Below are 27,448 nucleotides of genomic sequence, written 5' to 3' on the forward strand. Positions count from 1 at the left end.
GGTATCATACGTTTGATACTCTGAGATGAACCATTCCTGATCATTCTTCTCGCTCGGCTGTATTCCAATTAGAATTTGGAGACATGGTATAAATATGTTATATTAATCTATTTAATTTATAAATAGATTAAAGCTTTAGAAATCAATCATGGAGTAGATCTGTAAAATGATTAAATTGGGTTTTGATGTCAAAGGAATACGGAAGGTGGACCGCCTTGGAATGTTTCCTGACATATCCCGTTTAATCCTTGGCTTAAGTTTGAAGTAAAAAATTTGTTTTACGGTCTTTATTCATCTTAAGCTAATCAATGGGTTTGAACTGTCAAAACCTCAACAGTTCATTGGGTCCGGTTTAATTGATTTTGGACCGAACCAAATTAGTTCTGTTCAAATGGTTCAGTTTTTTCAGTTTATTGGATCGGTTCGGTTGGCTTTTCAAAACTGAATAATAAGTTTGGTTTGGTTTGATTTTAAAATTTTCAAAACCGAATATACTGAACCGACTGAAGTTTTTTTCTCTTAATACCGGCAACAAGTGATAACCCTAGCCCAATCCAATCCCTTGCGATGTTTCTCTCAATACCTACAAATTATGGTCTCCCTAAGTCCAATCACCTTCCATAAGTCATAACCCTAGACGCTAGTAGACGATACCTTGTCGCACAGCACTCGATAACCTATTCCTCTCCCACGCCTATATAGTACGCCACGCGAAACCTGACCCATCCTAATAGCTAAAGCAATGTAGTGAGATCAACCACTGCTATTGTATTATGTTTTTTTGTTATTTTGGTTGCTTAATATTTTAGATATGAATACTTTATATTTTATATATGAATATTTGCGCGCATAGGCATTCATACTTGCATCCAGTTATTTTAGAAATATGTTAGGTATCTTAGGTATGAATACTTGCATTATGAGGTATAAATATTTGCTCAACGTGGTATGAATACTTGTCATATTACGTATTAATATAATCAAGCACCAAACTGAATAATTTGTAAAAAAAAAAAATTAAGATAATTTTCAACGTAACAATTCATATTTCAGTTATAAGTATGAATACTTATATTTCGAGTTATGATTACTTACAATACTTGTTATTAATACTTCCAAACATCATCTAGTGCCACAAGGAAAAAATATTTGCTCGACGTGGTATAAATACTTTCCATATTACCGAATTAATATAATCAAGTACCAATTAAAGTAATTTGTAAAAAAAATATTAAATTAAGATATTTTCCAACGTAACAATTCATACTTTAGTTATAAGTATGAATACTTACATTATGAGGCATGAATACTTACAATACTTGATATTATTACTTTAAAACGTCATCTAGTGCTACAAGAGAAAAAAAAAGAATATGTTAGATACAAATACTTAATACACGAACTATTCACACTTGCATGACGATGTATTAATACTTGCAATACTTGATGTTAATATTTTCAGACGTCGTCCTGTGTTATATGGAAAAAAAAATTGATAAAATATGTTAGGTACAAACACTTCAAATAAGAATTATATACATATGCATTACGATATATGAATACTTGAACGACGAGGATGAATACTAGCTCGACAAGATATTAATACTTACACGATAAGGTATTCACGATGATGAATGAATACTTGCACGATGGACAACCCGAAAGTATGTCATTATGGATCTCATTTGAAAGAGAAAATTACATAGAAGACGTTCATGGTTTTAGATTTGCAAATTTCCTCACAGATCGTCAGAAATATTGACGAGATTGAATGGAGAAAAAAAATCCAACTCTAAAAACGTGTAAAAGATGTGTGTGTGATGTGTCCAGTTTTGTTTTCAAAATACTTGATATATAATATATTAACACTTGTGTGCATAGGTATCCATATTTGCACGCGTCAGTTATAAAATCTATCAAATATTAAGTGGTCCCCAAGTAATTAATGAAGTTCAGTTAGTTAACAGTCCCACAAGTAATTATTGACTGGGGGATAGTTAGTTGATCCCTATAAATTATATAAACATTTTCAAAGTCCAAACGACAAATTCAAACTGCTCAACCCGATCTCCTTCTTGAGAGCTTCGTATACATATAAATTTTTTTTTAATTTCAAATTTATTTTGTATCGAATTAACTAGTCAAAAAAATGAAGATTTTTGTATGCATCTTAATGCATTATTGTCCTGAAATATCTTTATATTCAAAAATTATAAAAAAATATATAAATTTTGATCTCCAAGCACATTTTAACATGGGGATCATGAAAAATAGTTTGGACTTGTCATTTAAATTTTGAAAACATATATATATAGAGAGAGAGGAGGTATCAAGTTACAACAATTTTTGAGTTACAACAAGTTACAACAAGCATTTTCTACATTTTCAAAGTCCAAATTGTCTATCCAAACCGTTAGATGTGATCTCTACAATAAAATGTACTTGGAGACCAAATTTTACATTTTTTGGAATTTTTTTACTATTTATTAAGATGGGTACAAAAACTAGTTAAATTCATACCATTGAATTTTGTACCCATCTTAATAAATAGTAAAAAAATTCCAAAAAATGTAAAATTTGGTCTCCAAGCACATTTTATTGTAGAGATCACATCTAACGGTTTGGATTGACGATTTGGACTTCAAAAATATAAAAAATGCTTGTTGTAACTTGTTGTAACTCAAAAATTATTGTAACTTGATCCCTCCTCATATATATAGGCTGTGGCTAATTTGCTGCCGGCAGCATTTCTGCCGGCGGTGCTATCGCATTTTATTTATTTTGTGATATCCAAACAACAAATCCAAACCGTTAGATGTTTAATATATACTATAATCTACTTGGACACCAAAATTTACATTTTTTGGAATTTGTTTACTATTTATTAAGATGGTTTGAAAACCGTTGTTTTCAATGCTGCAGAAATTTACTGAAAACAGCAGTTTTCAAACCAGCTTAATAAATAGTAAAAAAATTCCAAAAAATGTAAAATTTGGTCTCCAAGTAGATTATAGTATAGATTAAACATCTAACGGTTTGGATTTGTTATTTGGACATCATAAAATAAATAAGATGCGACAGCACCGCCGGCAGAAATGCTACCGGCAGCAAATTAGCCGGACCCATATATATATATATATATAGAGAGAGAGAGAGAGAGAGAGAGAGAGAGTACGGCTAACGTGCTTCCTCTAAAATCTAAACCGTTCAAACCAATGTCTTTAACGAGAGCTTCGTTTTCATATAAAAAAATTTAAGTTTCAAATTTATTTACTATCAACTCAAGCGGTCAAAAAAAATGACCAAAATAGTGCATTGCATCTATATATAGATATATCTATCTATATATATATATAGAGAGAGAGAGAGAGAGATGAGCTATGGTGAGCTATAGAGTAAAAGGGGTTTTTTACTCCATAGCAAAAAAATTCCATTTTGAAAATTCAAACAACCGATCCGAACCGTTTATCTTGTTCTACATATTGAAATGTGCTTGGAGACCAAATTTTACATTTTTTGAAATTTTTTTACTATTTATTAAGCCACTTTGAAAATCGCCGATCCGGTGGTCCAGAAATTTTTACTGTTTTTTACTGTTCACCCGGATTTTCAGATTTTTCAAAGTGGCTTAATAAATAGTAAAAAAATTTCAAAAAATGTAAAAATTAGTTTCCAAGCATATTTTATTATGGAGATCACATCTAACGGTTTGGATCGACGATTTGGACTTTCAAAATGAAAAAATAGTGTGGAGTACAAACGCGTTTTACTCCGTGTCTCACCGTAGCACATCTATATATCTATCTATAGATCTATAGATAGATATCTATCTATAGATACATAGATCTATCTATAGATATACATATATCTATCTATAGATATACATATATATATATATATATTATAAGCAAATGTTATGATATGTATATATAAACAACGTATATCAAATAAAAATACCATATAATATTGTGCATGAATAAAAAGTAGTCTCGACTTATTAGTCAAATAATATATCATTATTTCGAAACTATGTTACCTCAATACTTCATATATAGTTCTGTACCTGTATCCGATACAGATGGTATTGTCGCATCGATGTACTTATATCGTGTTAAAAATATTTGTATCACTATATCATGTATCGTATATTCGTATCTGTATCCATGCAACACACCTTCAAAGTTTTTTTGCTATCATTTTGTCCAATAAATATTTGTAGTAATCTTAAGAGTGTCGGTAGCAAAAAGATCAATAAAATTTTCTAAGGTAAGTTATTTGGATTTGAAGTTTCCAACACCCAGTTTTTAACTCTTTCTTTTGTTAAAAGATCGCTTGGTCAATTTTCTCCTCGAATTCCAAGTTTTACGGCCTTTACTTTTTCCGACATTTTTAAAAATACTCAATTAACTAAAATTTTTAATAATAATAACTAGATTTGAGCCAAATTAATAAAAATGCTCAAACCGTGAAAAATTTTCACGGCTTGAAATTTTAATTCCAAACCGTGGAAATTTTTCACGGTTTGGTTTTTTTTTTTTTTGCAAAACAGAAAAAAATTTATTTTTTATATTAAAATATTAAAAATGTTAAATATATTTCTTTAAAAATAGATGAAATACAATATAATTTGATTTATTAGAAAGAAGGTAACAAATAACCCGATCAACATTTTTCAAGCCGGATTTTTCGCGGCTGTAAGAAAAATTAATATATTTCTTTATGTGTTATTAGAAAAAAAATAAAAATGCGGGGGTTTTGAGTTATTGATCCCTGTTCAAAAGTCACTTATATGAAATATAGAAAATATTGTGATCCTTCAAGTACATTTAATTTCTAAAAAGTTGTATCTATTTTGAGAATTCTTTTTGAATAACAATCATTAAATAACTTAAAGTTTTTATTTTTTTTCAAAAATAGATTCAACTTTTTAGAAATTAAATGTACTAGAAGGATCACAATATTTTCTGTATTACCTAGAAGTGACTTTTGAACCGGGATCAATAACTCAGAATCCAATCATTTTTATTTTTTTTCCAATAATACATAAAAAAATATTTTAATTTTTTCTTACAGCCACGAAAAATTCAGTCTGAAAAATGTTGATCAGGTTATTTATTGCAGTTTTTCTAATAAATCAAATTATATTGTATTCCATCTGTTTTCAAAGAAATATATTCAAAATTTTGAATATTTCAATACAAAAGAAAATCTGTTTTGTAAAAAAAAAAAAAATGAAACCAAAACCTGAATTCATCCGGTTACATTGAAACCGGTTTTGTTTTTTTTTTTATATTTTTTAATTTTTTCTATTGAAATATTAGAAATTTTGAATATATTTCTTTGAAAATAGATGGAATACAATTTGATTTGATTTATTAGAAAGACTGCAATAAATAACCCGATCAACATTTTTCAGACCGGATTTTTCACAGCTGTAAGAAAAATTAATATATTTCTTTATGTGTTATTGGAAAAAAAAATAAAAATGCTTTGATTCTGAATTATTAATCCATGTTCAAAAGTAACTTCTAGATAATACAGAAAATATTGTGATCCTTCTAGTACATTTAATTTCTAAAAAGTTGTATCTATTTTTGAAAAAAGACAAAAACTTTAAGTTATTTAATGATTGTTATTCAAAAAGAATTCTCAAAATAGATACAACTTTTTAGAAATTAAATGTACTAGAAGGATCACAATATTTTCTATATTATGTAGAAGTGACTTTTGAACTGGGATCAATAATTCAGAATCTCAGCATTTTTATTTCTTTCCAATAACACATAAAGAAAAATATATTAATTTTTCTTACAGCTGTGAAAAATCCGGTCTGAAAAATGTTGATCGGGTTATTTATTGCAGTCTTTCTAATAAATCAAATCAAATTGTATTCCATCTATTTTCAAATAAAATATATTTAATATTTCTAATATTTTAATATAAAAAAAATTCTGTTTTGCAAAAAAAAAAAAAAACCAAGCCGTGGAAATTTTCTACGGTTCGGGTATTTTTATTAATTTGGCTCAAAACTAGTTATTATTATTAAAAGATTTAGTTAATTGGGTATTTTTAAAAATGTCGGTTACTTTTTAGTCAATGGAGTCTGGTGTGTTGACAATAATAATATAGTTAGTTTCCGAAATGATATATTAAGAGTGCGACCAGTTATATTTATTTATGAGTGAGTCACTATGCATGTTACGATTTGGCACCGTGCTACGGCTCTATATTCGAGTTTTCAAATCCTAACGGTCGATCTGAACCGTTCATCTTGTTCTCCATATTAATATGCGTTTGGAGACCAAATTTTACATTTTTTTGAAATTTTTTTACTATTTTTTTAGATTTATTGAAAATCACTGTTTTTGGATGGTCCAGAATTTTCAGATCAAGTGATTTTCTAAATATCTAAAAAAATAGTAAAACAATTTCAAAAAATGTAAAATTTGGTCTCCAAACACATATTAATATGGAGAACAAGATGAACGGTTCGGATCGACCGTTAGGATTTGAAAACTCGAATATAGAGCCGTAGCACGGTAACAACCCGTGATATGCATAGTACCATAGACTCACTCTTTATTTATTTATTGACGACTGAGTAACTTTTTTAGGATTTACTCTGGTGGGACCGTGGAGCCGTGGATGTAGAGAGAGGGGGGTAGAGGCGGTTACTAAGACACAATTATATAATTTTATACTAGCATCGTACCCGTGCGTTGCAACGAAAACAGATTATTTCATTATAAAATATTATAAAATGAAGAAGATCAAGCGTTTCATTATTTCATTATTTGTGTGACCTTTTTGAAAATCAACCGTTCAAATACGTGCTGCACAAATCTCAAAGCAATAATAATACTGATAAGATATGGATACGGCGATACGGCAATTTTCAAAAATGAAGGATACGATACGGCTATTAATATATATATATATATATATTTATTATTTTATATATGATATTTATATAATTATAATTTAAATCAAATTTGTAGAGAAAAATAGTTAAATACTATATTTATCTACAAAATAACACATGTGAACTCTAGTGTAGGGGTAAGAATTTTGGCACCAACAGAATCTAATTGGGTTCGAATTCCACCTTCAGCAGAAAAAAGGGTGCGCGGTGCACAGCCTCGGTCCACGGGAGCGGCACGCGGTCTACGGGCGTTGGGATCATATGCGGCACGACCAGTGCATGCTTAAGTGTTGAAGCGCATAATTTGGAAAATTCATCTATGTGCAATCTAGAAATTCAACGGCTGAGCATTCTTCTGAAAAAAAAAAAAAAAAATCATGACCCTTACAGAATCTAGACATTAAGCTCCTTAATAAGGATGAGAGATATTTTAAATTTGTTAAGGGTCCGTTAATCAAGACATTTATTTATTTTAATATTTTTGCACAAATTTGTAGAGGCAAAGTAATCATCATTCATATTTCATCCGTCATTATCAAACTCCTGATCCACATACATGCTCTTTCCCTTTCATTCATTATCGTAGTTAGAGCACAGCATTAAAGACAAAGATAATGTGCCATTCGTAACAAGTAAAATTGGGTATGAACGTTGAATGAATTCTCGGGAAATAAATTTGAAACGACAGAATTTTCCATTCCTGTAAACCATAATTAGAATTTTCTATACTCCTATAAGACATGAAATAACACAAGGTTCGGTCGTCGAAAACCACCAAACTATCATAGATGCCCTTGTATACTACTAAATGCATGGTCAACGTCGTCACCTCTACTACACCGTCAAGTTGTTTTCATTAACCCCATATAGCATCGCTTTTATCAGTTTATCTTCATTTAGAAGCAATATGTATTATACCACAAATGCACCTTCCTTGTAACATAATTAACAATCTAGTGATAAACTAATGCTAGCACGGTCGTTTATGATACTTTGGTGGTTTTACAGGGGCATTCGGGTATTTCAGGCTTATTCAAAAATAAATACACCATGATGCTACATGCACCAATTATAGTTGGAGAACAGCTTTCAGTTTCATTTTGTTCCCTTAATTATGTCTCTCTAACTCGTTTTTTCATAAATTAAGCTTAGAAATATGTAGCACTACAAGGCTACAAGCTCAGTATTAGTCAGGGAAATACTCTTGGGAAAATCCTTCTAGTATGTTGCCGAGAAATGATAATAGTAATCATACTAGTGAGACGGTCATGACAGTAAAACCAGTAGCAGCAGTTATAGTGACGGTGGTGATACAAGAGGAAAAAAAAAAAGAGAGATGTGGATTCAGCCAATGATTGATATTTCATAAGCTACCTTTCAAGAAAAAGGATACAAGCAATTGGTTGTATCATGTAGCTTGCACTCAGAAATGGCACAAAATATATGGTGAACTGATATAACTAAAGATAAGGATAAATTCTTTCTCATCTAATAAATAAAGAAAGAAAGAAGTTAGGGGTGAATACGGATTAAATAGTGATAAAACCATATCTGTTTTTATTTTTCAGATATAGTCAGATACGGATCAAATATTAGATGGATATATATCGGATATTTATCTAATTATAACGGTGAATAACATAATTTTTTTTCATAATATAAAATTTAAATCCATATCCGTATATGCACAGATATTCAGATACCGTATATCCATATCTAATTTTTTAGTACGGATCAAATACGGATTGGACATTATCTGCTCCGTTTTCACCCCTAGATTTGCACGGTGCAATGGCCATCTGTATTGCCTGACAGAGCAACATGCCATAAAATTGTGCCATTTCTGAGTGCAACCTGTCTACATGATACAACCAATGAAAATTGGACAGTATGATTTCTGAGTATAGTACCTTAAAAAAGGAGTATCAATGTACATCCAGACAGCAGTTTAAAAAATTAACAGAGTCAGAAAAAGAAGAGAAATAGACACCACCATGTTCTTAAGATAACTGAACTCCAGCACACTTGAAACTTGAAATAGAAAACTACAACTCAATTTTGCAAATACAGTGCTTGTTTTTTTTTTTGATTGAAACAAATACAGTGCTTGTTGAAAAGGGAAAAGAAAGGGTAAGTCCCTGAAAACAGAGAAAAAGAGGATTGCCTAGCGGAAAGGGACACTTAGAAACGGAATAGAACTAAAAACCATACCCCAAATCATCCTCATCTATTAGGCCTTTAGGGGGAGGGCCAGGGGGAGGGGTAGGGCCAGGGTGAGGAGGAGTCTTGTTGGTTACACTCTTGAAACGAGCTGCAACATTCTCCTTCAAACGGGTTGACACGTTGTCTATCGCAGTATTGAGCTGCTTTATCTTTGAATTCAGCATATCCCTCGTCTTCTGTTTTTGTTGAAAAGAAATATAATGAATGAATAAAAGGATACAAGACTGCAACTAAAATTTGATATTTTTATCATCATTTTAATAATTTTACAAAACAATTCCTAGTTTTGGGTTTCAACATGCACCAGAAAGTATCATTTTTATAAGACCAGATAGGCTTGGATAAGCCCAAGGGCTTCAGAATTTTACTTTGAAACTGTTCCATCCTACAGGCCCGCAAGGAAATCACTAAATGCATAGGAACATGACCAATGTAGGTGGTTTGGGTTTTGGGTTTTGGGCTTTGGGGTTTAGGTTTAGGCATAACCTCCAAGTGTACAACACCTCTTAGCTGGAACAAGAAACAGAAATATAATAATAAGAAAATAAACAAACCTCAAGACCCTCGTCCTCATCATCATAATAGAAGTAGACATCACTGGAGGAATTTTCAATCTTTGGTATTTTGAACCCATGCTCATTCTCATGCTCTACTACTCGACGGATCTAAAAGCAATTGGAAAAAAAAAAAAAATGTTTATGTAATACACAACAGTGGCAATTTATTTGAAAAAAATATTAGGCAGAAGGCCAGAAGCATTTAATCACATGCGTACTCGCATCCTAATGAATAAACTGGGGTTCTCTAAGCCCTAAACATAAACTCTGACTAGAATTAAGTAAAAGATCGTAAACAGTGGCCCAATTGACTGTAAAGTAATTGGCAAGGGCATACAACCATGCTAATTGCAAGTCAAGAAGCGATTTAAGTAAGCCCAAACTAAGTGACAGTTGGTTCAAAGAGCCATTAAATCACTGTGTAAAAGGTTGATTTAGTACCTGAGGAGCATAGTAATAAGCCAGGGCACCAAAGATAGCACCACCTAGAACAAAGCCAGTAAGGAACTGTCCTCCTCCCGAACTGTCTCTGCATAGTTTATTTCATTAACAGCTTATGGTCAAATAGATATCAAATATCTTATATACCTCTCCAGAACCCCAAAATATCTCATATAATCACACTCCCTTGTTAAATGAAATTTCGCTGATTGAGAATGAGACCAATTTATTTTACCTCCTGGCACAGACGGAAAGATTGCGGCGTCCTTTGATTTGATATGATTTCTGGTTAATATGCAACCCAGGTAGATAAGCACTGGAGGCTTTACCGGCCAAATTAACATTGCTTTTGTTGGACATTACTCCACCTAGCATGATACAGCAAAAGGACCCGGTGACAAACTGAAATTTTAAATGACGAACTGTCTTCGTAATGGGTTTTAAATGAAAGAAGGTATTATCCGGGACATTGAAATCAAAATTTCAGTAAAAATAATTAGATAGGTAAGGTAAGATATCTTATTGCTTTTAGGATAACAGCATAATAAAAAAAATTCCAATAGTGGTTTCTATCAACTAAATCTCCTGGAGACCTCTCGAATCACATCAAGCGAGATACGAAATATATTGGGAACGACGTCGATCGAGAGCCAGTAGAGGATATAGACAGATCCCAAATGTAAAACGCATAAAAAAAAATCAACAGGGCATCAACTCAGGATCTAGGTAAAATCATAAAATAAGTTTTGTAAAGGTGTGGAATATAAGCACGAACCAGTGAGAGCGATAGTAGCTGAAGAGGTAGCGATCGCCATTGGAACCAGTGAGGAGAGAGAGAGAGAGAGAGAGAGAGAGAGAGTGCGAGTTCGCAAGAAAGAGAAGACTACAGTACAGAACTCTTGAGTGGAACACAAAATTGGGCAAGTGAACGGCGATGAAACCGAAGAAAAGTGGATAGCTTGCTTTATCCATTAATGGGCTTTTCTGTTAGTTCATTATCGAATTAAATTGTAAGCCTAAAAGAAATGGGCCGGGTACAATTCCAAGTCCGACTAAAACCATTGAGCGAGCCATTTCAGCCCCGAATGCCGAAGCTCATCGACAGGGGGCTTCGAAATAACAACAACTACACCATCATCATCATATCAGAACTGTCTGATCGGACTAAGATTCGATTAATCGTAGGGCCCAGCTATGTCTAGTAAACATTTTTCGTGAGTCCGAAGTTTATGGCATAGCGCGTAGTGAGTGATACATGAACATCAATTAAATTGTATTTTTTAAAAGCTTTTCAGAAGTTGCGAATTCGTGAGTGGAGTTTGAAATCTCGGTTGTTGGATAACCACAACTTAGGATCTTTTCTTCTAATCAACTGTATTACCGCCCTATCTTTAGAAAAGGAGTCCGTATTTGTTACTTTTTCAAAAATGAAAAAAATAAGATCAAACTATTTAATTTGGATCATTGGTTTTAAATTAATGGATTTATTTAATCCAATTTGAAATAATTAAACTTTATTTGTCTGCTTAAAAGAGTAAGTGTTATAGTAAAGACTTTATATTTTTTAAGAACTGAGTGGAGGATGTCAAGCTTGTACAAAAGTTAAATTAAAGAGAAATATTCTGGTACCCCGAGCCGTCATACTTGAGCACATCCCTCAAGTAATTTAATAGAAAAAACTTTCAATGTTGTCTAACTTTCATTTTCAGCACTAATATCAAAATATTTAAAACTATGTTTATAACATTTTATAATGCAACACGTAAGCATGTAAACATCTGTCTGAAAGTATTAAAATTCTAAATCTGCATAGTTTTAACTCATAACTACTTTTGTCTTTAAGCCAAAAACGGAAATATTCATTTCACCCACTCTTTTTTATTTTTTCTATGATCATTATAATTTATTTTTCCGATGATCCGTGATGAATTTTACGAATCTAAAAAATGAACGTTTTCTATTCGATTTTATCTTTCAAATAAGATCCATGAAGAAATAATTTTGAGTAATTTTAAAGTCATTTGTTTTTTTTAAAGTAAAACTCATGAGCACTTTAAATTTTCAAGTTTTTAACTCTCAGTCTACACTCTACAACCATTAAAATTTTCAAGGCTTTGTACATGAGGTTTATATGCTTTGTAAATGAGCTTTGTAAATGGAGTGTTATTGTTGAGGTTTATATGCTTTTAAATATTATTGTCGAGGTTTTAATTCTTTGTACATGAGGTTTATATGTTTTATTCTAGAGATTTAAAGTGTTATTAATGAAATTTATATAGTTGCACATAAGGTTTATATGCTTGTGAACAGAGGTTTAAATTATTTTGAAGCAAAAAAAAAAAAAAACTGAAAGTCACAAAGATTTAAAGTGGTAAAAGAAATTACGACACAAATATAACTCGAAAGTTATTCTTCATGAATCTCATTTGAAAGAGAAAATCGGATAAAAAACGTTCATATTTTTAGATTCACAAAATTCATCATGGATCGTCGAGAAAATGGATGAGAATGATCAAAGAAAAAATTAAAAAAAACAGTGGGGAAATGAATCTTTATGTTTTTTGCTTGAAAATAAAAGTAGTTAGGAGTTAAAACTATACAGATTTAGAATTTTAATGCTTGCAGATAGAGGTTTAAATGCTTGCGAGTAGCATTGTAAAATGTTATAAATAGAGCTTTAAATGTTTGGATATTAGCGCTGAAAATGGAAGTTAGATAACATTGGAAAAGTTTTTTCTGTTAAACTACTTGGGGGACACGCTCGAGAATTTTGTTTGAGGTACAATTATTAGACTCCTAAATTAAATCCATTGGATTATAAACAACAAACTCTACTCAGATTTAGCTCCATCGAGTGCTCTGTTGGCAGTTATTTTTCCATAGCACCGCTCCTTGGATACTCTTCTTTGCTAACGAGCCTGGTGCTCATGTTTTTCCTTAAAAGATCTTCTCATTGTGTTGTTTCCAGATTAATAAAAGAAAATTCAAACATCGTAATTTTATTCATAGAAAAACAGTAGCGCTAATTTTCTAATATTTTTTTAAAATAACTAAATCGAATTATCGGAATGAAGTGCATCGGTCATCCGTCTGTGACGAAACAAAAAGTCCAGACTTTGGCAGTGACAAAATATTATGTCCATATTTGCACGAATTATAATAGGAAGCATCTAATAGTTCCCCAACTCTAATCCCTCAAAAATTTCCGGATATTTTCAAAAATCCTGTAAACTAATGTAGCGAATTCGGTAAACTTCAATACTAAATCATGTAAACCAAATTCAACGAATCCTGTTAATAGAAAACTTCTCATTTCTGTGTGGTCCCCAATAACTTCCACTGTAACTACCACTTTAACCTCCGCTTTAACAACTTTAATGTTTTGATTAGGACCACTTTTAGACCTTTGATCAGGACCACATCTAGAAGATCTCTAACAGTTTTTCAAAACTAATTACTAACCAATACCACTTTAAAATTCTGTAAATAGATATATGTAAAAAAAAAAAAAACTTTTTTTTCAAAATTAATTTTTTTTTTCAAATATCCTTCTAGGTGCTACTTTCAATTATTTTAAATTATGTAAACCTTATTACATAGTTCTGTAGATAGTTTCGTTGAGTCATGTAAACGGTAAAAAAAAAATTCAAAATTTCATTTTTTAAAATTTGCATCTAGATGCTACTTTCAATTGTTCTGAATTATGTAAACCTGATCACAAAACTCTGTAGACAATTTCATTTAATACTGTAAACCGGTAAAAAAAGTTTCAATTTTTTTCAAACTTTTTCTTTTTTAAATTTGCATCTAGATGCTACTTTCAATTCTTTTGAATTCTACCTTATCACATAACTCTATAAACAGTTTCGTTGAATACTGTAAACCGGTAAAAAAAATTCAAATTATATTTATTTTGAATTCTATAAACCTTATCACATGACTCGGTAGATAATTTCATTGAATCATGTAAACCGGTAAAAAAAGTTATAATTTTTTCTATTCTACATCTAGATACTACTTCCAATTATTTTGAATTCTGTAAACCTTCTTTGAACACTGTAAATCTAGATGCTACTTATTACTTAAAATTGTACACTGTAAAATTTAATACATGAATTCAAATACAAGCATGTAATGTATACAAACTATAAATCATTCACTCAGCCTATACATCAGTTCTGGCATCGACCATGATTAAGCATCTCCTTGTAATTCAAAATTGGATTTAAACTTTAAATCTTAAGTTGCTTCTTGAACTGATTGATGAAATCATTGGCTCTAGACTACATATAAAATAAAATATGATAGTTACTGAACTACTAATTATCTAAGTATGATGATCCTATGTACAATTCCATCCAAAAATAAGTGACATTCAAACCTTTTAAATGGATAAATCAAATTAATACAAAACTTGAAAGCAACCAAAACTTTCTTTTTTCTCTTTAGTTTCCTTTATTACTTTTATTTGTTTAAAACTCCTCTCTTCCGGATATTGAACCCAAACTTAGGATTGTTATAATAACCCCCCCCCCCCCCCCCCCCCCCCATTCTACTTTACTTTCTTCTATTTTCTGAAATTATTTCATAAAATCGAAAATTAGTTTTTAACCATACTCCATGTGGTTCGACACCTCAAATACTACATTGATAGGTTGTGCGCTTGCAATCAACTATTCATTTAGTATTAAGGTTAATAAATTTAAGAGATAAAAGAGTATAAATGAAGCACAAATAGCCATGTACTCCCTTAGGGTACGTTTGGATCGTGCAAGGATTTGTGCAAAAATACCAATTTTTGGGTTAGTGATTGAGAACAGTGCTAACCCAAGTGGTTTGAAAATAGCACTAACTTTGGACTATTCGGATTAGTAAAAATGTCACTTGGGTTATATGTTTGGAATAGCGATGGAGGAAATAAATAAAATAATGATTAAAATAATATGATATTTAAACCAATATTATATTACGTTGAATCTAATATTTTCTAATACTAATTAATATTTATTTAATACTAATCTAATTTAATCTGACGTTATATTTATTTAATGCTAATTATTAATATTTTATTTAATAATATAATATTTAAAGTAATACTATATTACATTTAATATTTAAATTAATATTATATTAGATTTAATATTTAAAATAAAATTATTTTATATTTAATCTAATATTTTTTTTAATTTTAATCAAATGTTAAAAGTAATCTAATTAGATATTATATTTATTTAATACTAATATTATATTACATTCAACACTTAACATTTACACTAATATTATATTAAAGATTTAAATTAATATTATATTATCTGTTATACTAATCTAATTTGATATTGATATTGTAGATATTGTAGTTATTTAATACTTATTTAATATTTAAATTAATATTATATTATATTTAATATTTAAACTAATATTATATTACATTTAATATTTAAACCAATATTATATTATATTTAATATTTAAATGACTACAATATAATATTTAATCTAACATTTTATTTAATATTAATCTAATTCAATATTATATTTATTTAATACTAATCTATATTTTAAATTAATATTATATTATATTTAACATTTAAACTGATATTTTTAATGTAACACTATTCTAATCTAATATTATATTATATCTAATACTAATTTAATATTTAAACTAACTCTACTTGAAAAGAATCAAATATTTTATTAATATCACTAACTTCACTAGCTCTATTCTTACTAACTCATCATTTTTATTAATTAGTATAATAGAGCTATTCTTGAGCTAACCCAATTTGCTAAAGTATGTTTGGATTAGGGAACATTTATAAAGTAACATTCTTCGAAAAAAGTTCAAACAAAATGCCCTCATTTAAAATTTATTGACGAAATGCCCTTGTGGGACCCACATGCACACTCTCATTTACTCTCTTTTCTTTTCCTCCCATCTACTCCCAACTATACATCATTACACCCTCATTTGTTCACACTGGATCCCTTATACAGTTCTATTAATATAAATATACCAGAACGGTAAGACGTTTTACGACTTTTAGCATTCAAGCAAACAAATAATGGAGTTTATACGACTTAAATCATTATGTTATGTAACAACTAGTATCGTGCCCGTGCGTTGCAACGGGACATATTATAAGATTTAATGTTAATATTAAACAAAGAGACAAATAATAAATAATAGTAAAAGAAAAAACAACACATGATTCTATAATTCAACAACCTTCCTTTCATGTCAATGCATACACAATTATTTATTGTTTTAGAATTATTTACAACACAAATGAAAATATATATTAAATTCGAAGCTAAATATGAACTAATAATTATTTTATTTCTTCATTCAACAAAGATGGTGGCAAAAAAATATTTACTTCAATTGATGATATCACAAAAATGTAATTTTTCTTACTATCTACACCAAGAAAACACAAATAAAATCATTTGATGTACAACAAACATATCAAATATAACATGACAAAAGTGTTGGGGTTTACGGTGCTGCAACCAAAACCCGTTTAGGCTTAAGCTGCGGAATGACCGTAGAACAAAAATTTCTACAGCCAACTTAAGCTCAGGATTAAACGGGGTATGTCAGGAAACTTTCCAAGGCGGTCCACCTTCAGTATTCCTTTGGCATCAAAACCCAATTTAATCCTTTTTACAGATCTACTCCATGATTGATTTCTAAAACTTTAATCTACTTACCAATTAAATAGATTAATATAGCATATTTATATCTTGTTTCCAAATCACAGTTGGAATGCAGACCGAGCGAGTAGAGCCTCACTAAGAAAGGAATCGACTCGGAGTATCACACGTCTGATACCTCTATCGGTTATCCACCAGGACTAACCGGAGAGCGGTTTATTTCTTCTGCCAGAAATATCGTAAACCGCGGAATTATGCAAAAACACTATTCATTGGGAAAAAGACGAAAACCCGTAAACACGAATTTTCGGTTGCTCAGTTTCATCAATATGCAAAACTGACATACCGCGAAATTTGATAAAACACTATTCATCGATCCCGTAAATATACTTCACAACAACTCCCAAGATTATACGTCAACTACGTATAACTTTCTTTTCTCAACCGAAACACTATTTGGGAGAGAAACCGAGAAAGAGAGAAAATACCGATTCGATTATGCACGAAATGATACGTGTGAATTAGTCGTTTTTCTCTCTACATGCACCCCTCTCTATTTATAGGCTTTTGAGGAGGTTCGCAAAAGACCGAAATACCCCTCAACATATGCCTATTTACAATATATGTCATTGAATGGATAAGGATGGCATGTCATGTGGATAGGATTGATGACGTGTCATCTGGATAGGATCGATGACGTGTCATGCAGATAAGGACGAATCTGAAAAGACCCGAATGCCCTCGGCCCGAATACAAATAATATTCGTATAATTATTCTGAATAATTATATATATATTTATATTTTATTTCTTGCGGTTGTTGCTTCGGTAATTTATACAACGTGTCCTGCACATTTATAAATTAACCGGTTAACTTTTATACAACGTGTCACATGTTCGCATGAAAGCGCAACGCAAGTTTCGGTACGCTTGGGAGCGTACCTTTTAAAACCGCGGTTACACCTTCCGATTAGGGTTGCAAGTGCACAACCCTATCGAGGAGTATAATCGGGTATCGATCCACAGGGACGGTTCCTTTATCTAGATATTTACTTATCTCAACTAAAGACTAGAAGTGAGAAAGAAGGAGTTTTGGTATTTAATCTTCCTAAAGGATCAATTCAAACAATCAAACAATGCAATAGAATAGTAACTGTGCAAGGAAAAGTATAAACTGTGTTTTGATTTAGGATAAAAGATGTTTCAAGGGTTTCAGACTTCATCTCTGATTTGCCTCTAGTGGTACGGGTCTTACCAAGTTGGTACGGCTAGGCCGCACCAACCTGGTCCGACCAAGCCGTGTGGGGCTTGGTACGGGTAGGTCGCACCACTCTTGTAAGACCCGTACTGATGTACCAGAACAGAGTTTACAAGTTCGAGTTGATGCATTTCTTGCTGGTACCTCGTATAAAACTCTTGAGAAATGTTCAATTGACCATACCTAAGGTTCCTAAACCTCAACTCTCATTTGTTGGTTCAAGATCTAGGTTTTGGAGTCAATTCTTCACCTTCTAGGGTTTCTAAACCTCAACTCTCGTGTTTTGGTCCAGATCCTCTAGTTGATTGATTGGAGATCTCAGGTATCCTCTAATCTGTCAATTAGAGGAGAATTCAACCTTTCGGCTTCAATTCGAACAAGTCTACCTAAAGGGATTGGTTTGGTTGAGAGAAGGCAATGGTCACATGACCTTGTTAGGGTTGATCTACCACTATAGGCACACCATATGCAATCACAGAAAGACAAAGCAATCAAGACAAGCAAATACATAATCAATTCAATCAAAAGAGTTCATACAAGATCCAAATTAAGAAAAGCAAAACAAATCAAGAAAATCCATCATCAAACCCTAGAAACAATGATCAACTACTCACAAGTCATAGATCTGTCCAGAAATACAAATAAAGAGATAAAGAGAGGCATGATAGAACTAGATCGAAGATCGGGAGTTGAGAAGAGGTTGATCCGTCGATTCTCGCCTCTTCCTCTTCCTTCTTCTTCTCTCCTTGCTCCTTTGCTCTCTTTCTCTCTTTCTCTGAGCTCTCAATCTGGAATGGAATGGAATCCTCGAAAATGGAGAGATCCTTCGCTTTAAATAGCCTCTGCCAAGATTTGAATTCTGTCAGGCGGCATCTATGTACGGCCCGTACCAAGGTGGTACGGCCAGGCTGTACAAGATGGGAAAGATGCTGGATCGGCTAAGTCTGGTAAGGGCCGTACCAAGTCTGGTAAGGGCCGTACCAAGTCTGGTAAGGGCCGTACCAAATCTGGTAAGGGCCGTACCAAGCCTGGTAAGGGTAGGCCGTACCAAGCCTGGTAAGGGCCGTACCAAGCCTGGTAAGGGTCGTACCAGGGAGTCCAAAAACGCCGTTTCTTCGTGTATTTTGCTCCAATCCTGCAGAAAACAAACAAACTCTCAGCAGTACCAAATTCTAAGGATATATCAATGAAATGCACATGATTTTGACAATTTAGAACGTGAATTTGGTACGAAATCAAGTCAAATATAGGCTAAATATGCGAGGTATCATCACACACGTTTATAAATTAATCAATGTTTTTGCTTGTTATTTTTACATAACATTTATAATTTAATTATAACACGTATAATTAATTATAACCATCTTACTATTGATCATAACCAATTTATAATCAATCACAATAAGATTCTCCGATTAACTCCTATATGGTGTGACCCAATAGGATCTGTGTTATGTTGGTAAATAGAGTTAAAACTGTTTTAACTTCTATAATCATGAGCGGCGTCTAGCAACACATCATGACCATCCAATTACACAGATGATGTTGTACAGTACAATATCACGATCTAGTAAACAATTTACTTATGTCTATTCTTATGTCTAATAGCTATCAGATTAGTTTCAAGGTAGGTGTGTGTCATCCTTGTAAACTTAATCTTTTCTTGATCTTGAGCAGATTATCAAATATGATTACTCTTGTAATCATACCGCGCGCTGATAATCTTATTCTATCAAGGGGCCCAGTGATGCTATAGCTCGTATAGAGATACGAGGGACAATAGTACTTTTGGTAAACCATCACTACCTCAGCTAAGTCATGTATACCGAAGAGCTATCGTTATAACTGCATTTTACCGACAGCGTTTGATAACAATCACACATATACATTTCTTAGTAGGAAAGATGAATACCTCATACTTTAGAACTTAACACTGAATGAAAACATTAATGACACGAACACAATTATGTATAATGTTTCATTCGGGGTCTGTCAGATATCATGTTCCTGGAACATATATCTATGTGATTAAAATGACAACTCCTTGTCTATGGTCTGTAAAACTTGACCATCATTTAATCCACATACTAACCTTACAGCGGTAATTAGTGTTCCTGCTAATTACCTTGGTCAGTGACCTTTTAAGAGTATATATCATCTATATTATGGAGTTTCACAATTTCAGTCATGAACTCAAAATGATCCATAAATGCAATAATACTCAAGGAAACAGAATGATATTAATCATCCAATTCATGAACAAAGCTTTATATATAATCAATTATCGTATTATTGACTTCTAGATTATTACACTAACAAAAAGTTCTTCAAGTATCATTGTCAGTGTGATGCTCTTCGATGTAGTCCAACATTTTTGAAATTGAACAAACAAAATATAAAAAGTAGAGCTCTCTGATTCCTAATATATGATAATTACATTTACACAAACTGGCTCGAAATATGATTTTTTAAGTAAATAAATTAGACCCATAACCTTATATCGTAAGGATGGGCATGATTATATTTTAGTTGTATCATGGCCATCTTTTAAGTCTGTAAATAATGAAAATGCCTACTGCCATTAAGATCGCCATCACAACAATTGGAATTGCAATAACAATGTATATTTTAGAACTGTTGCTCTTCTTTTTGAATAGATTGCATGAGGTCACGTAAGAACAAAGTTTTGTATCATCTGCTACTAAATGAAATTATTTCAAACAAAAGATGTAGAATAAAAGTTGGTTATTGAGTCTTAAAAATTAAAAGATACCTTAAAGTAAGTGAACTATCTTGTGACTTTTTTATGAGACCAAATGAAATTGACTGTATTGAGTTGGTTGCCCGTTAAATCTCTATTTAATGAGAAACAACTTGGATCATGTCATTAAATTTAAAGGAACTAAAAATTACAAGAAGGTTGCTTGAGTTTACAAACTTACAACAGTCGGAAAGATCAGATATTTATATTATATTATAAGATTTAATGTTAATAAGTTGGTTGAAAATAAACGATGTGGGGAATTTACGACAAATATTTAGATTATATTATTGATTTCCTTCACAAGTTGAAAAATATCATATATGGCCGTGAGGTGATCTTTCAAGTATGACAAGATCAGATAATTTCCATATTTATTTTCTTGATTGTCTCCACAAAACATTATACGATTTATATTATATTCTTGATTTTTCACAAATTCAGAGATAATTTCCATATTTATTTTTGAAAATATAGCAAGAAATGTTTGGAAAGATTGAATAATTGCATCATAGAGATCTGAAGAAGAGAAATAAGGAAAGAAGAGCAAAATTTCTAAAACCTGGAGTCTCTTCAAATTTTATTCTAACAAGATATTGTGTGCAGTGTGTGTGGTAGTTCATGTAGTGAGTAAATATCTAACTAAATTTAAACTTATACACGTAAAAAATATGTGTTTAATTAAAAAAAAGACAGATTATGTCATTGGAGAGTTGAGATTAAATCTAAAATTCTATTTTTCAATCGTAGCCGTTGGCGGATCGAACACCTAACGTGCTTAATAATAGAATGAAGATATACAAAAGGCCTTTCTCTTGTTTTAATTTGTTAAGCTCTGATGTATTATCTTTCCACGTTGATAAACAGTTTAGACTCAGTAGTTGACTGAAGTCAAAGTGGTGCAAAAGTGTGCTTAACAAACTCTTTGGTTAGTTACAATCTTGTATATATTAGTTGATATCACCTTATTAGACCTATTATTTCGACTTGTTTCCATACAAAAATCTATGTTTTGAACCGACAAATAGTGCCTTTTACATTGAATATCCATAGAATGTGGTACTGCTATGTTTTGGTTCTTACTTTGCAGGAATCAGGCGAAATCGGGCAAAATCAGGCAAATGGCAGACTTCAGGAAGATCTGATGCGAGTCACATCACCCAAGAAGCGGGTCGCATCAAAGCCCAAAGCGACCTGCGATGCGACCCTCACTCCTCACTTGAAGACCAGATGATGCGAGTCGCATCACGTGTTGCCGCCTAATTCAAATTCAACCCGATAAGCCCCAAGTCAGATCCGTTGCCTATATAAGCAGGTCCTATGCCAGAATTTCGAGAGCTTTTTCCCCCTTTACATTCCAGATCACTTAGAGAGCAGAGATCAAGAGAGAAGAAAGAGATTGGAGCTTGCTTGAAGAAGAAGAGAAGAGAAGATTGCAAGATCCTCTCCAATCCACCTTGGATCTTCGAGCTTCATCATGATCTGCCTATTCTCCCTCTTTTTTATGCTTTCTTTCACCATGCTTGAGTAGATCTTTAGTTCCTAGGGTTAGGATGTAGTCTCTAAACTTTGTCTTTGAGTTGCATGTTGTTTTGATCTAAGTTTGAACTTGTGTGATTCTTTGTTTGAGTATTCATTGATTGCTTGATTTTGATTGCTTGATTGATTCTTGATTGTCTACTGTTAGATGTCTATAGCATCTCTTCTAGTAATTTGACCTTGATGTTTCTTGCAATTGTGATTGAGTATTTGAAGTAGATCTAAGATCAATAGTAGCCGAGAGGTGAACTTTCCATTATCGAAAGGTTGTGGATACTTCTAGCAAACCAGACAATCAATTTAGGTCAGATACCAGTAGGTGAGAGTTACAGGTTGAAGCCTCGCACAAGAAATCAACTTAGATACGAACACATGTCAGCTCTGCTCGAGGACCATGCGACCCTCATCAGAAATGATGCGAGTCGCATCAAACGGGTCGCATCAGAGATGATGCGAGTCGGATGATAGGTCCAGAGAGGGCAAAGTTTGGGATGAAACCTGAAACCCTGGGAGCGCCTTTTATCATTGTTCAAAACCAAAACCTTTAATTGCTTCATTTACTGTTAATTGAATTGTCACTCGAAATTAGGAAATATAAACAAACCAAACCCAACTTTTCACACTTCTAGTACCTAACTCAGATTAGTAAGAATTTAGAGTCGAATTATACCGTCCCTGAGGATCGATACCTTATTATACTATACGGATAGGATTGTGCACTTGCAATCTTAGACGAGAGTAGATTCAAGGTTTAAACTGGTACAGCTAGCTGTACCTGAAACTTTGTAGCATACTTTTGTAAGCGAACATTAGTCTCTAAACAACTCTTTGTATTGAGAACACTGTGATAAAGAATTGAAATAAATTCAATTTGATTCTTCTATCAATCAACATACTGCTATATATCTCTTATCCCTCCATATTATATTTCTATCACTCTTTTATATGTGTAAGTGAAAAGCAACATAATTTTCACTCACTCTTTTCAAGGATGAAAACAAATTTTGATGTAATTCCCTGATATGTTATCATGTAATCGGCCTACGAGCGTTTTGAACTGCACAAAAAAATGGATAATATGATACGGTGCTATGTATCAAACAGGTTATTGTTACCTTTTTATATATGTGAGAAATAATTTATAGTATTTGACCAACATTCAATATTAATTATACGTTAATTTTATCTTACTTAGAATCTCAAAATTAAATATGTTTGTTTGTATCAAAGTTTTTTATAACTTGTACACAAATGAAAATGCTATTTCGGTTATGAGCTAGAGTTCATGATCCTTTCTTTTTATTCTATCCTTACTCAAATTTTATTTTTTTGGTTTTTTTCTAGTTAAATACTTACCTAGATAAGAATTATTATTTTATCACATGTGAACATAAATAAAAAATAATAATAGATTCAAAGAGCATTTTAATGTAGTCACAAAATTAGAACTTGTATCAATTATATGTGGGCATGAATATGCTCTAACAATTTAATTATATAGTATCTTATCACACAAACCAAATTTTGACGAGTAAATACTGAAATTGTTGGGAGTAAATGGAAGGAAGAGAAAAGAGAGTAAATAAGGGTGTATATGTAGGTCCTACAAGGGCATTTTGTTAAACATATTTAGATGATGGTATTTTGTTTGAACTTTTTTCAAAGAAGGTTATTTTATAAATTTTCCCTTTAGATCACCAAGATTTGAAAATAGTGGAGCTAAAAAAGCACCCTTAAAAAAGATCGGCCGAATAACCCTGTGATTGGAATGGCCAAGCGATTTCTCAAACGCGAAATGGAAAAGGAATTCGCGTTGCGTTTGTAACATTATATAATTTTACGTACGTGTGATCTAATTGAAAATTTCATTTTAAAAATATAAATAACTATGTAACACCACGTAATTGAAAATACTAAATTAAGGTACAACATAAATATATGTCAACTTTAAAATAAAAACCGATCAAGAAGTTATATAATCCAATTAGATATCGCCCAGGAGTTGCATTCTGCCAAAAAGTTGCGACTCTAAATTCAAATATATAACTTCCCAAAATAACCGACTCTCTGATCCAAGTTATGAACTATTCGCTATATATATATATATATATATATGATTAAACCCTAATTCCGCATCAGGCTGTTGATTGAGCACCCTTTTAATGTTTAAATTACACAACCCTTGATCTAACCCCCAGCCCCTATATATATAAATCCCGATCAACCTTTCATCATTTAACACTACAAACCTTTCCCTCTCTGATTTCTCTTAACCGCTTTCCCTTTTATTTCCCTGCCGCTCTCGCCCATCATGTACAATTGGATATTAGTTAACCTGTTCAATTCCATGCCACATCTCTCTCTCCTCTCTTCTTCACAGCCATCGATCAAAGAAGACATCCAAATTAATCGCACCCGTTAGCAAACCGATGTAATCTGTCTCTTTGATTGAAAACCCTGCATTTAAGGTACTCAGACTACGTTATTTGTTAAATTGATTAGAATATGATATGAATTAGAATAGGTTAATTTTTATAAATAGAGTATGATAGATTTATGAAGCGAATCGATAAGTAGATCTATATTGAGTAAAATAATTTTTGGTTCTGTAATTATTTTCATTTGCATTATAAATTATTTTCGATAATAATAAAATCTGAAAAATCAGTCTTATGATTTCATCAGTTTAGTATCTAATTTTGATTATATTAATACTTAATCTCTTATCTCTTGAAGCAAGTATTATTAAATTAACATATGCTCATAATTAAATTATGACAGGCGTTATTATTTTTATAAAACATTAGATAATTTATTTTACATATCTTTTAAAGTTTCATATATGAATTTAAACCTTAAATAAACAATATCAAATATATGTATTAAGTTAGTAGTGCAATTATGTTACATTTCTAGATAATCATATTTTGTGATCTGCATTTACTCTTTCAGAATTGATGAGAGTAAGAAGATTTTTCCGTACAATCTATATATAAATGATGTCTTCTAAAACATTACTAATTTCCTTGTACACACATGTATATTTTATCAAAGCATTATACTAATTTAATTATATGTATTTTATATAATATATTCTTCTTCCATCTCATCACTAAATTAATATTTCGATTATACAATTCACATTAATTATCATTAATATTAACATTTTGAATTTAACTTACAATTAACCTTCCTAACTTGAAACTAATTTATTTGTTTATATGTCTCCAGTATATACAAGCATATACATCATACTATGTATATATTCAGAAATTGATTCTAATTATGTTATTTACATTAAATAGTAAAATTTCACCAAAGATCCCGGGATTATTAGCTGATGACCCTGAAGTCATTTTCATTATAAAACAGCCTAGTTATTATCTTATAGATATAATTTTGTTCAATGAGAAGTGTATATAAATATTAATTAGAAATCATGTTTCGTGGCCTAGATCTAGATCCGAGTGTCGAAGTAGGAAAAGATGTAAAGACAACAGTGAACTGCTACACGACAACAGGTACGGGTTTCCTGGACCTTGTCAAATTGTACTTACCGTTTTGTATGCATATTATTTATTCAATTGTTTGGAATTGTGCATGTTGAGTCGAACGATCCCTTTGGCTTGTTTAGAATTACAATAGGACTATTTCATATCGATCATGAGACTCGTAAGTAGGGTGTGTTGAGCATGATATCATGTAGTGTTAAGTGACGAACGTAAAAGGTAACAGATATGTTAAAGGAAAGGGGCCAACATGTGTTGAATGCATGTTGGAATGTATACATTGGGTCTAGGTTCGACTAGACCCCTCGTCAACGTGGCGTTGGATGGATTTCCCGTCACGGGTCAAGACCTAGCGTAGGGTGGATTCCCCGTCTAGTGAGATAGCCAATATCTAGCGTAGGGTGGATTCCCCGTCTAGTGAGAAGTCTTCCGTTGTTGGATGGATTTCCCAGCGGAGTGGCGGTCTTCCGGTGTTGGATGGATTTCCCACTGGATTGGCAAATAAATGGATTAATGGAAAACTTGAAAGATAATTAAAGAAGTGTATGTGTGTGTGTGTGTTTTAAATATTGCATGACATGTGAGGATATAATAATTATATTCTATTTGTAATAATAAGTAAATTTGACAAATTCCGGGACTGGAACTAAATCCCGTACTGAGAGACTGTTCGATCTCTCACCTGTTTCCACTTATGTGGGTTCCAGGAAATGATGAAGCCGGCGAGGAGAACGAATAGGAGGGATGCGGATCAGGAAGGCAATGAGCTAACTGCTCAAGTATCTTTTTAATTTCTTTAGTTAAACTTTAAATTCTCTCTTTAGAAGTGATTACATTGACTGACATGGCAATTATCGGTTTATTTACCATGTTTGTCTTGATCTCATGTTGAATTTATGTGGTGTGTTTGAACTACTTGTGGTGTTAAAAGACTTCGTTTGACTTTTACATATTGCATAAGTATTTATTATTGATAATGTATGTGATGTGCACACGCCTTACGTATCATTACGTGGCGGGTTGTCTCGGGGTGTGACAGCGTTCATGATCAGAAGCGAAGATTAAAGACAGCGAGAATCGAGTCGGTAGGATTTGAGAAGAAAAAAGTTGCTCAGCAAAATCGCGTGAAAAGTGAAGGTATTTGACAAGAATCGAATTCAGTGAAGTGTTAAGACATAATAACCCTTTGTCTTCTTCTCTTTCTTCGTACTTCTGTGTAGAACTAAGATGTGGTTCTTTTGAGCACTTAGCGGAAGGTCAATCTTCTGATTAGACTCTTCACATTTACTATGATTCTCTGTATGCGGCTTTTACTTTGTAATTATTTTTCTTACTTAATTCCAAACCCTAGTTGTTAGACTTTAATGGCAGCTTTTGTAAATTAAGTAAAAACTTTGATTTTTTTTGCTACTTCAAATACTGAATTCTCTCTCAATGCTTGAAGGTTCCGATTAATAAAATTCAATTCTATATTATCTCTTTTCATCTCTTTTCTATTGAATTGAACTAATTTTTTAATGCTGAACATCATGTTTGGTTGTGGCCTAAAGGGTGGACCAAGGAGCTTAAGCCTCGTTATTCCACCAAA

The 27,448-nt window shown here is 31.9% G+C and overlaps 1 protein-coding gene across 2 annotated transcripts; it reads right to left on the reverse strand.

The window, feature by feature from the left end:
* Positions 1-8,865: 8,865 nt before the first annotated feature.
* LOC144567529 (uncharacterized) lies at positions 8,866-11,093 on the reverse strand. Of its 2 annotated transcripts, none has more exons than XM_078317691.1 (5): positions 10,919-11,093; positions 10,379-10,511; positions 10,144-10,231; positions 9,700-9,810; positions 8,866-9,321 (listed from the first exon to the last, which is right to left on the reverse strand). In XM_078317691.1, exons 1-5 carry the CDS (start codon positions 10,956-10,958, stop codon positions 9,121-9,123), a joined length of 573 nt encoding a protein of 190 aa, XP_078173817.1. In that variant the 5' UTR covers positions 10,959-11,093; the 3' UTR covers positions 8,866-9,120. The 2 variants fall into 2 exon arrangements, with proteins under 2 accessions (XP_078173817.1, XP_078173818.1); XM_078317692.1 differs by having other exon boundaries at positions 8,920-9,318; positions 10,919-11,072.
* Between the last annotated feature and the right edge of the window lie 16,355 nt (positions 11,094-27,448).

This window comes from Carex rostrata, chromosome 16, assembly GCF_964058835.1.
Source record: "Carex rostrata chromosome 16, lpCarRost1.2, whole genome shotgun sequence".
In the NCBI taxonomy this organism is placed as follows: domain Eukaryota; kingdom Viridiplantae; phylum Streptophyta; class Magnoliopsida; order Poales; family Cyperaceae; genus Carex; species Carex rostrata.

Bases quoted from the DNA above. Each gene is read 5' to 3' on its own strand.
- LOC144567529 (XM_078317691.1), bottom strand. From the start codon at position 10,958: ATGGCGATCGCTACCTCTTCAGCTACTATCGCTCTCACTG. The intron at 9,811-10,143 runs GTACTAAATCAA...AATTGCTTTTAG, and splicing joins CTTATTACTATGCTCCTCAG to ATCCGTCGAGTAGTAGAGCA. The intron at 9,322-9,699 runs GTTTGTTTATTT...CAACAAAAACAG, and splicing joins ATGAGGACGAGGGTCTTGAG to AAGACGAGGGATATGCTGAA.